General features: G+C 33.4%; 1 protein-coding gene across 3 annotated transcripts in view; it reads left to right on the top strand.

Annotated features, from left to right (window-relative positions):
• SGCZ (sarcoglycan zeta) overlaps positions 1-13,491 on the top strand; it is a gene marked incomplete at both ends in the record, with an annotated part of 389,172 nt that overhangs the window by 216,642 nt on the left and 159,039 nt on the right. For all 3 annotated transcript variants that reach the window (XM_084204781.1, XM_084204782.1, XM_084204780.1), the window contains one exon: positions 2,390-2,584. In XM_084204781.1, coding sequence (XP_084060907.1) covers positions 2,390-2,584 — 195 coding nt within the window. The remainder of the gene's footprint in view (positions 1-2,389; positions 2,585-13,491) is intronic.

Genomic DNA, 13,491 nt, shown 5'->3' with positions numbered 1-13,491 from the left:
GGGTCTAGATGCTGTCATACTGTGAATTTATATTTTCAAGTACCTTTGCGTTTTCATTCTTTCTATGAATTGAGGGAATGATGCACAGAGAATGCCTAGCAGTAGTGAAATGTTCCAGGTGACAGCTTGAACAGAAGGTGCAGTCCCCCTTCCAAGGGTCCACAGGTCCAGACAGGCTCCTGCTTCAGGATGGGCTCTTCATGGGGTGACAAACTCTGGCCCCTCATGCTGTTCCAGCATGGGATATTCCACAGGCTGTGGTGTGGATTTCTCCTGCTCCGTGGCTCTCCATGAGCTGCAGGGGCATAGCCTGTTTCACCAAGGCTCACAGAGTTGAACAGTAAAGAGAGGGAACTGAGCGATGCCTGGCTGTGGAGATGGAATAAAATGTCATTGTATTTATTGGTTGTGTTGCAAAGGGTCTGTTCCATGGGACTATATTAACAGTTTTAGGACCAGTGCTACTTCTGAAATTTTCATAGTCTGAAAGTTGACTTTTCAACTATTTTTAATTAAAATAATTTTTTATAGGTAACAAAGTTAAATCAAGAAAATGGAAATGGTGTAAAATTAACCAGTTACTTTAAATCTCAAAATTTAACCATACATTGCTTTTTTATTACAATGGCTGGTTAAATAAATGTGTAGAAACTCATTATAAGGAGGAAGTTGATAAGCCAATTTGGGTACTCAATTTCTGGATTTATAATTCATTTTCACACAATTAGGATGAAAACTGCCAGCATATGATAAGATGATGCAAGATCTTAAAACCCGGCCATACTTTGCTATGGGAGGATTGAGAAATGTCTTTGAGGGAAATTTTGTTTGTAAAATTCACTACATAAATAAACTGCTCAATATTACATTTAATTGAAAAAAAATTGAGGGCAAAGAAAAATAATCATGATTGAAAAAAATAAAAATGACAAAATGCCTGTTTGCTAAATTACTTAAAACCTGCTTATTAAATTCTTTATTTCTGTCTTGACTTATTTCAGTGATATATATACTGTCACAATATGTGACAGTATATATAGTGTCTGTTATGACTTATGGCTCTAATTATTCACTGTGAGTTAATTTAGTCCATTAATATCTCATTCACTAGAAGAATGGTAAAACTTAAAGAGTGTTGATTTGGATAAATATCCAGAACACAGATAATTACATGAACATTTTTGAGCTCCACATTTTAAAAATCTTATAAAGTCAACATTTCTTTGATCCTTTAATCTGGTTTTTATTTCTCATTGGATCAACTGACTCATTTTTGTGTATTTTAACTTTTTTTTTAGTCAAAAGAAAGGCAACTTTTAATCTCAAAATTGATTGTTTTATCTTGTTTATAAGTTTGTTGAATTTGTGTTTGTTTGTTTGGATTTTTTTCATTTTGCTTTGTATTATCTTATTCCTCCTGAGCACAAAGCCTATTAAAACAACATTTCTAATGGGCATATTACAGAAAAAAACGCTAACATAAACAGAATGAGACTGCTTTAATTTAATTTTTAAGTCACAGGGAAAATTTAATACCTTCTGGTCTAAAGGCAATGTGACAGCTGAATATGAATATAAATATCTGTAAAAGACAGTTGTGGAGGAAAAAAATTTAAACAGTTTTTTATAAAATGGCATAAATACTTTTGTTTTAAGGAAGTATTAATAGAAATTTCTTTAGCAGTTTTCAAATGGTAAGGTTACTGCTTGCTTGTGTGTGAGAAGAATTTAAACTAGTTCAGGAATTCAACAGATTATAATTGTATCCATCTCTTAAAGGGCAAAATGTGGGTTTTGGGGTTTTTTTTGGTAAAATAAGGAGGCATGTATAATAGCACCAATTGTTAATTTAATTTGCTAAGTATAATAAAAGACTGAAAACTTCATTTATGAAAAATGTATTTTAAAAAGGTGAAATTTTTCTTCTATTTGTACAAGAGTGTACTGGCTGCAGGCCATATGAAGAAAATTGCTGTTATCTCAGCCAAAACCATTACAAAAGAAAAGGTACATGACTCTTTCTCCAGAACCAAATTTTGTCTGAATGATCTCATAAAGGACAATAAAAAAATATTATATTCAGAATTAAAGTGTAAAATACATGTATGGATTACTTTTATATTTTTAATAGTTTCTTGCTCATAAATTTGAAATGCAAATCCAATTTTAAATAGAAACCAAAGGTTTACTTTAAATTCATAAAATCCATCATATTCAAGCTAAGTGCCTAGTACAAATAACATTGATGTGATTAATGCTAGATGAATGTATCTCTTCTGTGCCCATAGAAACTTATTTTCTATACATCCTGAGATAATTTGCATGTAATATTACATGTGAAAAACAGACCTCTTATTTCCTTACTTATACTTACATCTTTCTTTTACAGATGACACGAGAGCAGTATATATTAGCAACACAACAGAACAGCCTTCCAAGGACTGAACACCCTCAGTTTTACCCAGTAGGGATTTATGGATGGCGAAAGAGGTGCTTATACTTCTTTGTCCTTCTGCTGTTGGTTACCATGATTGTTAATTTAGCAATGACAATATGGATTTTGAAGGTTATGAATTTCACAGTGGTAAGTATTACAGCAACTTTATGTACCTCATTTCTTCAAGTACTAACTTCTAGGTTTATCATGTTATATAAAAATCTTATTTTGAAGGAAAAAAACGTATGCACTTATTTGAATGTTGGTTCAGATATTTATATACTTTTTATATATATTCTGCAGTGAGTGGACTGGTGCCCTATGTATCCTGATGTTTTTGGTTAAAAAACATATCTTCTGAAATTATATCTGGGTCTTAGATTTTTTGTTTGCCCAAATCAAAAGTGTCATGACGACTGCCCCAAGTATCTTTTGATTTCTCGTCAGCACTACATAACAAGCATGAGCAGTTTACTATATCTGTTCTGTATAGTATCTCTCTTAGGAGGGAACTGGGTTGGTCATGTCAATGTATACTTTTGCTTTTCTTTTCTTCTTTGTATTTTTTTTAAGTTTACTGGCAATTTGGACTGTGTTTCACCTAGAATTTAGGGTAGCTGTTTTGGTGTTGATAGTGGGGTAGGGGAATCTAAAAGTCACATGCTTTAATGAGTCAATCTCTGGCTGGAATCTTCAATATCAGCAAAGTACTCCAGATGTACACTTGAGAGAACATCTGCATTCAATGGAAACTGTGATAGGAGTGTGCACTAGCTGGCAGCAGAGTAGTGACTTTTTGTATATCAAAAGAAAAGACAGAACTTCTATACAGTTCAAAATAGCAGTGTTTCTGCCAGGACTAGTGCAGTCTTCCTCTCTGGATTTTATCCTTCATAATCCATATCTTGATGTATTTAGTTATAAAATTCCAATTCTTATGTCTCAGCACATTTCTCTTCATTGATTTATCAGAAATAAAAGAATAGCCAGCAAATCCAGCACAAAACCTGTGTCTAAAATTGTTCTATATCTGTTGATGATCTGTAATGCATTGGATTATCTGAGACTGTTGTCTGGTGAGACATATTGTGCAATTCCATTTATTCTTCTGAGTTTCCACTAGTGGGTGTGAACATGTTGAATTAATATTTTGACAACTGTATGATTTTAATATTCATGTACAGAAAAGTTTGTGAGAATCTTTTGGAAGGTTGCCTTTTTTCAGAGGGGGCTTTTTTTTTGTTCTGTTTTTACTTTTTTTTTTAGCACAATGTGCTTTTAAAATAGGACACCCATATATGTTTTTGCTTATTAGAATATTTATTCATTTGTACTGGAAAAATATTTAGGCATAACTCTTAAAACAATTTTAAAATATAGCCTTTAAAAAACAGGGATTTTTTTCTGTGAAGAAGATTGCATTCCAATAGAATATTTGAAAGTACTGTTTTCATATCTAGGGATTTTTTGACCATCCATGCTTCAAGCTATTTTAGCACTATCCAAACACTATCCAGTTTAAATCTTTTTGAATTTGACCAAGGAGTTTTTAAAACAAAACAAAAAGATAAATTTTGAAGTATTTTTCTTTTCTGCATGTCAAAGTTTGTTGGAAAGTTAAAAGTTTATGGTGAATTACTAAATCAGTGCAGGGATCTAGTGCAGAAAATGAACAGATCATTGCAGCACTTATAATAAAACACTTTCTCCTTGATCATATACAAATACATTTTTTAAATTATGTGTTGAAGAATGAATTTACTTCTGCAGACTCAAGGAATGGCAGGTAGTCTTCTACTTTCAGTAGTTAGCATTCACATTGGAATCTCTGTATGCTAGAAGACTGACATGTTAAAAGTTGAGTAACATCTTCACACTCATGTCCTTGCATGCACCTTTGAGCAAGAGTGGAAATTCATGGTAAGTCCAAAAGAGTCACATTCTTAGGGGCAGGTGTTTGACAGTAAAATAATTTAGTTTATGAACCCAAAGTTCATGCATTCAAAAAGGCAATGGCTTTGAAATAAAAATATATTTCTGCCACGTGTATGTATGGATGTACAGATAGATATAAACAAAGGAATTTTATTTGTACAACTGGAGAGTAATAGAAAATCAGAAGTGCAGCTAAAAATCTCAAGTGTTTGCTCAAAAGAGGAATATAGCCATGATAAAAGTAATTGCTGAAATTTGATTGCTTTGACATTTTGACAATATTTTGAAATATTTTCTGTTTTAGTATAAGTCAGTGTTGAGCTTTCTATGAAGACAGTAGTAATTGCAACATTTCAAGGGGTCATGAAGAGCCAGGTCATGGTTTGTCGTTGCTGTCCGATGATTGCAACACTATTAATTTGTAATAACTGTTGCCTTTCTATTTTTAACTGTAAAGCTACAGCCACTGACAATTTGGCTTAATAAAAACCTTGCTGTGATCAAGTTTCTAGCTGGAAAATTTTCTGAATATACTGACCTTGAACATAAAAGTCACATTCTGAATCTGAGCAGTTATCCCATGTTCTTTTTATACTCAGAGTGTAAAAACAGGGTCTTGAGTAGAGCATTCATCTCATAGTAAGATATGAGATTCATATCAGCAACTGATATAAGTTTTTCCTATGGATAAATGTTGAAGAGCTTATCAAAGAAGTAATTGAAAAAAAAGTTTCTTTGCAATTGTGTAAAAGCATAGTACAGGCAAGGTGTGCAAGTCCCCTTTTATCAGATATGTAATGTAATTAGGAAGCACAGAGAAATGTTCAGGGGTACAATCTCTTCTTCCAGTGTCCAAGAAACTTGGAAGGTAACAAATAATTGAAATTAGCTTGAAAATTACAAATAATTTCCCTGATATATAATATGTGTCAGATGAGCAAAACTGAAAGCAATTAATATCTGTATAGCAGGAATATTAGCTGAAAAAGTCATAGATGTAGTAATAATTTTTGAAATATATTTTCCCCCTGGTAGCTTAATCTTAGTGTCATTTAATATCTAGTTGAGCTTTTTTATCTCACTGTTCAATTTTGTTTTTAGAAAGATGTGGCCAAGGAGCCAAAGCCATCTTGGCCGGTATCCAGAACAGTGTGGCCAGCAGGACTTGGGACATGATTGTGCCTCTGTACTTGGCACTGGTGAGGTCACACCTCAAGTTCCATGTTCAGTTTTGGGCCCCTCACTTCTAGAAGGACATCGAGGTGCATGTCTGGAGACAGACAACAGAAGTGGGAAATGGTCTAGAAAAGATGTCTTATGAGGAATGGCTGAGGGAGCAGGGCGTGTTTATCCTGGAGAAAAACAGGCTGAGGGGGAGACCTCATCCCTCTCTACAACTGCCTGAAAGGAGGGTGTAGTGAGATGGGGGCTGTTTTCTTCTGCCATGTCTCAAATGAAGGGATGAGAAGAAATGTCCTTAAACTGTGCCAGGGGAGGTTCAGATTACATAATAATTTCTTTTTCCATGAAAAAGTAGTTAGACATTGAAATAAATTGCCCAGGCAAGGTGTGAAGTCGTAATCTCAGGGCATCTGTATGGTTCAGGGGTGGTTGTGTGGTACTGGGTGGATGGCTGTACTGGATAATCTTGAAGGTCTGATTTTCAAAGGAGACATGCAAAGTATCTTGGAAAAATCAAGCCAGGAACTAAAATCTGTACATTTTTTCAGTATATAAAATAATAGCCTTAGGGGACTTGGGCTTCATGGAACATTTATAGTTTCCTTTCCTTGTACTAACCTTGGCATGGTTCACAGGCTACCCCATGGAAACATCTATCTTTCACTTTCCATCAGGATGTAATTACCTCTCACTTAGGCTATGTTGTATGAGTTTAATGAAGCTCAGAGCTGTTAGTCACTCTTTTCTGTCTGTACAGCTACTATACTAGGGATTTCAGGAAGGATGGACACTCAAGTCATGACTTGGTACCAGAGCCAAGGGGTAAAATATTAATGGTTTTGTGTTTAGAATGCCCCAGTTTTTACATATATGTAATACATGTAAATTTTAAAGGCTTGTGAAAAAGTAAATATTTTTTTACTGTGCCTGCATTCTTGTCATCCTGTATTTACATGGACCACAGCATAAGCAATTAGCTGACTTTTTTAAAAGGTCTAATCACTTTAGCATTATTCTCCAATAAAATTTTTATTTTTTTATCGTCCTTAAGTTATTTTAACCTCAACAGAACTATAATTTTATATAATTTATTCTTAATAGAGCGTTAATGAATAAGGCATATTGATACTCTGTCAGTCTGTTTAATTACGTTGTAAAAGAGACTTACTATATATATTTTTGTTACTAACCAAATACCAGTGTAGCGATACATGACTGAAAGTTTTCTGCATGTATTTCAAATTAGCTTTAAAAAAGGGAATTCAAAGCATTCTTCTTATTTTTGGGATGTGACATTGTGAAATAACATGGAGCAGCAAGCACAGAAGTGTAGGTCCAGCTTTAGTGGAGGAAGCATTTAATAACTCCTCTCTTATACATTGTTTAATATGTGCACAATTGGCATTGATATTGACACATTTAATATTATGTTGTTCCTTTGCTTATTACATGACTGATGTCTGGAGCTTACTAAAACTAAAAAAAATGTTACTGTTAGAAAAAATGTTCATGTAGTTCTTAGATCTTTTTGTGTCCTTCAACACCATATAGCACCAAGTTATTTTGCTGGTTTTTGTTGTACATCTGGTTTTGTGTGTCTTCATATTCTGATTACCCCTAGGAATCCACATATGAAAAGACATTTTGTGATCCCCTGTAAGAATGCAGCCACCTACTTCAGATGTTTTCTCTTGCTTTAGCTGCAGTGTCGCAGTCAGTTTTGACTGCTGTTATGACACAATGTTGTCTGTATTGATCCATGTTAAACTCCTCTTGCCAGTACTACCATGGGAATTACTCTTAAGATGAGGGGCCAGACAACTTATCTGGGTAGTAACAGTTTATTTCTCCAGGGACTTTGAAGAATACTTTAGCTTCAGACATAAGCAGGGCCTAAAGAGCAGTTTGAATTTCCTGGCTAGAACACTTGTGCTTCATGCCCCCAGCTGACCATACTCTCTTTGCTGGCTGCCTAGCTCTGTTGTATGGACAGCAGGTAGTTTGCAGGGGGAATGTCTGCCTGAATTCCCATGTTTCCTTCCTAATTCCATGTTTAAAAGCTAAGTAAACATTTCTATCTTATGTGACAGAATGTATAATAAGGCATAAATATGCAAACATTAAATAATACCCCCCCCCACCTTTGCATGATAACAGATCATCCCTATATTCCTTTACAAGTTTCAAGTTTACAAGTTTCAAGTTTACAATTGGAAACTTTCAGTAAACAATATTTTCCTGGGTTTTGGTTAATGTGCAAGAATGTGGAAATCTTCCAAATATTTAGCTCTTTGTGCTGGGACACACACACGCTTCTGATCTTAATATCCAATATAAAGACAACACTCAGAATTTCTTAAAAAGTACAATTGCTACATTAAAGTTATAATTTGATGCCTAAATTTTTAGCGGTACAGAACCAAATCAGCTCTGTTCAATGCTTTTATCTAGACATAGACCAAACTGTCTTGGCATACTGAGGCAAAACAAAATCTATTTGTGAAACAATCCTGTAATAGAAATTATCCATTTCTCAACAAGCACGACAGTGATATGAGTAGTTACATTTCCAATATTCTTTGGCCACCCGTAAGTCCTTATTTGATCGTCAAAACAGTATTTGGTTATCAGTTCAGTTAGTTCTGCTGAACCATGTGATGAAGATAGCACTTTCACATCATAATTAATACCATTTCAAGTAGAACTAGGTAAAGGGTCTTTTCCATTTCTTAGACAGTCTTTGAGATGTGTCCAATTTGTAGCAGGTCGGCATTTCAAAATGGTGAAGTTTTGTAATTGTACTTATCTCAAAAATAATTTTGTCATTTGGCAAACAGAAAATTTCTTTCATTTGACAAAGGCAGTAGTTTGTTACTAGGTTTTGAGTAAATATGAATAGAAGCAGTTGATGTGTATTTAATAAATATATTCTGTCACATCTGCAGGTTTAATTTACTTCAATGGCAATAATTTATTTTCAATGATTTTTTAAAAACTGTAAAATATCTAATTTTTAAAATGTTTTTATCTTATTAACTAGGTAGAAAATTATTTCTCTAGTTCCATCAGTATTTTTTCTTTCAAGAATGTGATGTTCTGTTTTGGAATGAATGTGAGAAAACTCTTGTTTCCTTTTTGCTTGGCTTTTTTTTGTTTTTGCTTTGTCAGTTTGGACTGACAAAGTTCAAAGTTCCAGTCCAGAGCAGACAATATAATTAACTTTTAATGATTATGAGACTTAGCCAAGATATGAGAGACCAAGGCTCAAATTGTCTCCAATGTAGATCATGTTCCAGATAAGTGTTTTACCCATAGCTTATTAGTCCTTATGATTTCTGGCATTTCCTTTTAATAGATAAGTGTCATCTCTCTTACTATTTCTTAATCTCAAACATTACATATCAACATTATAACAAATTTTATTGAAAATTCCAATGAAATGGTTGTGTATTCCTCAAGAATATTTTCTGCACAGATTTAGAACTCTTTTAAAATTTTGACTTTTAAATTATTTGAAAAAATATTTAGAAAATCTTCAGCTAAAATGCGTATTAGACATCAGGTGTCTGCACATGGACGTGTATACATGTATGCACAAAGTCTTATTTATATAACTATATTCTCATATCCTTATGGTGCACTGGAAATCAAAAATGTTAGCTTCTTGAGTGAACCTGTCAGCTCCGTGAATAATTCAACAATTTACCCATGGAATGTCAGCAAATTAATCTTGCTGTGAGTTAATTTTGCTTGAACTTTTTTATCCCATTTTTTTAACATTCATGGGAAATCACAGCTTTAGAGAGCTGGAGGGTATTTTGTACAGCTCATGTCCCTTTCCATTTTCAGTGCCATAGGCAAGAATGAACTGATTTAGTCTTACTCTCTTTGGAGCATTTCATATATTTGCTGTCCTGAGCACAATGAAAACTCATTTTAAATATTTTTAGTACCATTCCTCTAAATCACTTTTTTATCTCATCTTGTATGTGCACCTCCTGTATTGTACACCTCTTTTCCTAGTCCTTATGGGGAGCAAAAAAATCACTGTCAGTTCAAGCATGGTGTAGTTTTACTTGAATGTAGAGTAATTAATATAAAATCTGGTGAGTCACAGGGGAAAGGTGACTAATCTGATGTCACGTTTGTGATACATAAGGCAACAGCTTGCATGAACAGTCAAGCCACTGTTAAACATACTTTGTTAGGTATTTTATAGTACTGGACCTCTCATGGAAAGATATCTTTCAGTAAAAAGTAGGAAGGTATTGTTTAAAACAATCCTATTTAATAGCACTTCTCAGCAAAAACTGACTCCCTTGCTTAATGTGCAGGTTACATTATTGATTCTGTGTGACTGAATGCAGATCTTAAATAATTTATTTTATTCTGAGATGATATGTCTGTACATTTAGGGGTTTGTATGATCAAATGATCTCTCATGAAGAAGGAAGGAGATAAAATTTTCTCATTTTTACATTTCTTTGATCATTCAGATTTAATGGTAGAGTACTAGTAGAGTTCCCAGTAGAAAAAGGAAGCAAATACACCACACCTCAGAAAGTCATGTAAAATGTGCCAGCAACAACAGTTTAAATTCATGTAATAGGCTAGCTGAAAATGTGCATATACATATATAGACATATTGCATATATCTGTATGTATTCAGTTTGCTGACGTTTACCTTCTCTGAAGTAATCATGTGCTCAAGCTGAGTGAGCAGTGTTTACTAGACAGCTTATTCCTAACCATTCACTGCGTAAATAGGCTGGAACAAGTATCTCAGAATTTTTTTCAAATATTTAATTTCATGAAAATGGAATTTACCTAATTTCCATTAAAGGCTTTTTGTTTCCTTTCTGAGTGTATTCTAGCATGACATTAGTGTTTATAGAAAATGAGATTTTCAATAGAATATTATATAAATATAATTTTAAATTCTTAAAAGTATGTCGAGTAAGAGAGTTCTGACACTTATATTGGTCCCACTGCATACCTTGAATAGCAGATATTTGAAGAATGTTTTTGGCGTGCAGTTATTTTTAATGAGGCGGAAAAAGGCAGAACAAATTAATTTTGTATACCAGGGTTCATGAAAATAATCAACAGAAAGTCATAAAAAGAAAAAAAGGCTAATGCATCAGCATGTTTGTCTCAAGTGGAGCAGCTAAATCAGAGTTAATTTTATAGTTCAGGCCAAGCAGTACTATTTTATAAGTTTATTTAGCAGTGATTAGAGAGATATCAAACCACAAATTTAGTTACTTAAAAGCACCAACAGCTTGTATGAATAATGAAATGTGTGATTCTTACTTCCTTTCTATTATTGGGATGACTTATAAGAGTGCAATAAAAAATTACATTCTCTGCTTGGAATCCTGCATTTATTTGTACAAATTTTCCTTCCTGAAATAAATACAAGTCTGTGTATTAAGTACAAGAGCAGAATGTACTTATGTAAATCTAGCCTAAATTAGACCTAGCACATTTAGGAATTATAATAAAAAAGAAACAGGAAGATAAGATGGAATATGTAGTGATAAATGTCTTACATGACAGAGTATTTCCTCTTCTTTCTTATAAAACAGGATATTAAATGTGTGATTGGAATCCCAGACAGGATTAAATGATGAATTAAATGTTTCACTGATGAAGAAGCAAGGGCATTTTAAAACAAAAAAATGTCAATAAAGGGTTTTTCTGTCCTGCAGCAAACAAGGAGAAAAGTTTTCAAGACTCTTACCCAAAAGACACAACACTGATGGAGGTGTCATTTCTATGCCTGGCAAACATATTTTACTACTGCTAGGTACAATCAAGGCATGAAAATCAAGAAATCCCGTAAAAGCAGATTATAAATGGTATTGCCAGAGACAATGTAGAAGTAGTGGAAATACCACAAAATAGAAGTCAATTAATATGCAGTCCTAAACCTATTAATCATAATCTAAATTTGGCTGCCTTTTCTGGAAAAGCCTGGTGCACCAGAGCTTGTCCAATGATTTGTTATTCAGGCAGCATGGTGCATACCCTGTTTGTCACATCACTGTCCATCAATAATGTGAGGACTACATTATTTCACTGTGACACTCAGTTAAGTACAACAAGTTGTGCACGGCCTTGTGCGAAATCTTAAGAGTTTTGAGCTGATGGCATCTTACAAAACAAAAATCCCAAAAACCCCAGATACAGATTTTAGTGTCTCTAATAATGAAATCAGCATTTTTGTGATGCGAAATCACTATCTGTACAGTTTTTTTTTTAGTTCTAGATCTTCCTTTCCTCTTACCTCATTGACATCTACTTACACAACTGAGTAACATCAAGAAATGCTTTCCCAAAGAGAAACTTCTAATTAGTGTGTTTATTTTTCTTACTATCTTCAAGGCTCAGTTTTGTAACAGCAAAGATGTGCAAGAGGGTAACGTATTTCTGTCTACATCAACAAAAAACTAAAATTGAATAAGTATTATAAAAATACAATAGGAATTAATAGATATTAACTTTGATTCAAATTTTAACACATCTTTCTTCTCATATACTGGAATCGCACAAGTCAAAAAATGATAAGCAGTTCTTTTTATAAAATGAAAATCAAAATTGCTATCATACTCTCCTCAGTTGAGATGATAGAAAAGGTAGATGAAAACATATATAGAAATTAAAAAATATATACTTGATCATCTTCAAATCATTCTTCCATCTTTTAGAGATGGAGCTTTCTCATTTCCTTCATTGTGTTCAGGAATATACAATTCTTATAAGTCAGCTTTTGGGTTCTGGTCATGCTACGTAGAAGAGAGACAAATATCTATATTAGTTTAATTGGCTGAACAAGCAATATGAAAGACAACTTTAAATAGTTTTTGACACATATTCTAATATTTATTTACCAAATTATGATAATCACTATTAAAAATGTCATTTTTTACAGTAGTCAATTCAGAATAAAAATGTAGTATGCCACCAATTTGCCTGTGGATTTGTTCCTCAGACTGATTGATATAAGCTTATGTGTATATAAATATCCAAACTTATTTTTCTCAAGAGGGATGTAAACTATTTACATTTGAATTTCCTGACAGTGTTTACAATTTTTTTTGGTTCTCCAGTAATTAAAATGCCAACTATACAGGAAGAGGGTTGATTTTTAAGCTTAGTTCTATGTTATCTTGCTCTTACTTTCAAACTTCATTAATTATTGGCAAAATTATTTAAATTTAATCCTATTTACAGGATGCTACTATGGAAATCCTTTTGTTGGGATTGCAAAAAGGTCACACTCTTTTGTGGTACCTAAGGAGGACCTGTTGGACAGGAAAAAAGGGGCAAAGAGTATGGCAACACAAAGACTCTGGCAGATATAAAACTTTGGGGGAATATGCTTGCTCTAAACTCTCACGTCACTTTTTCTATTAAGCAGGAGTGTTATGGTCTGCAGTTCTTAATACGAACTGTGGAAAAATAAATATCCTGTTATGGATTGTTATCTGAGCTTTTGTTGAACTGTCAAAGGGCTCTTTTACTTCTGTTTTAAGGTTTAATAAAGCTGTAACCTGGAGCTTGCTGAAGGTTAACACATTTACTTTCAAGAAAATAAAATTCAGTGGCAGATAAGGGCATTTATTACTGCACAAATAAAAAAATTAGTTTTCATAGTCTGAAGGGAAACATTAACAGATTTTGGATTCATGGTGTGTGTGAATAAAATTACTTCAGATACCCTAAGGTTCAGGTGAAACTTGAGTCATGTGTAAAGTAAAAGTATAATAAAACGCCTGATAATTCTTACCCATTCTTAAAAATTCTGAACACACTTAAACCGCTGCCTTAATCAAATTGAAAATAACTATAGATTCTATAATAGGTTACAGTATAATCACAGGTTCTCAAAGGTATAACCTCAGCTAAAATATTCTGCAGACTGCTACTGTGTT

The sequence above is a fragment of the Fringilla coelebs genome, assembly GCF_963513975.1.
Source record: "Fringilla coelebs genome assembly, chromosome: 4".
NCBI classification, from domain to species: Eukaryota; Metazoa; Chordata; class Aves; order Passeriformes; family Fringillidae; genus Fringilla; species Fringilla coelebs.
This window is presented reverse-complemented; position numbering and strand designations above follow the sequence as displayed.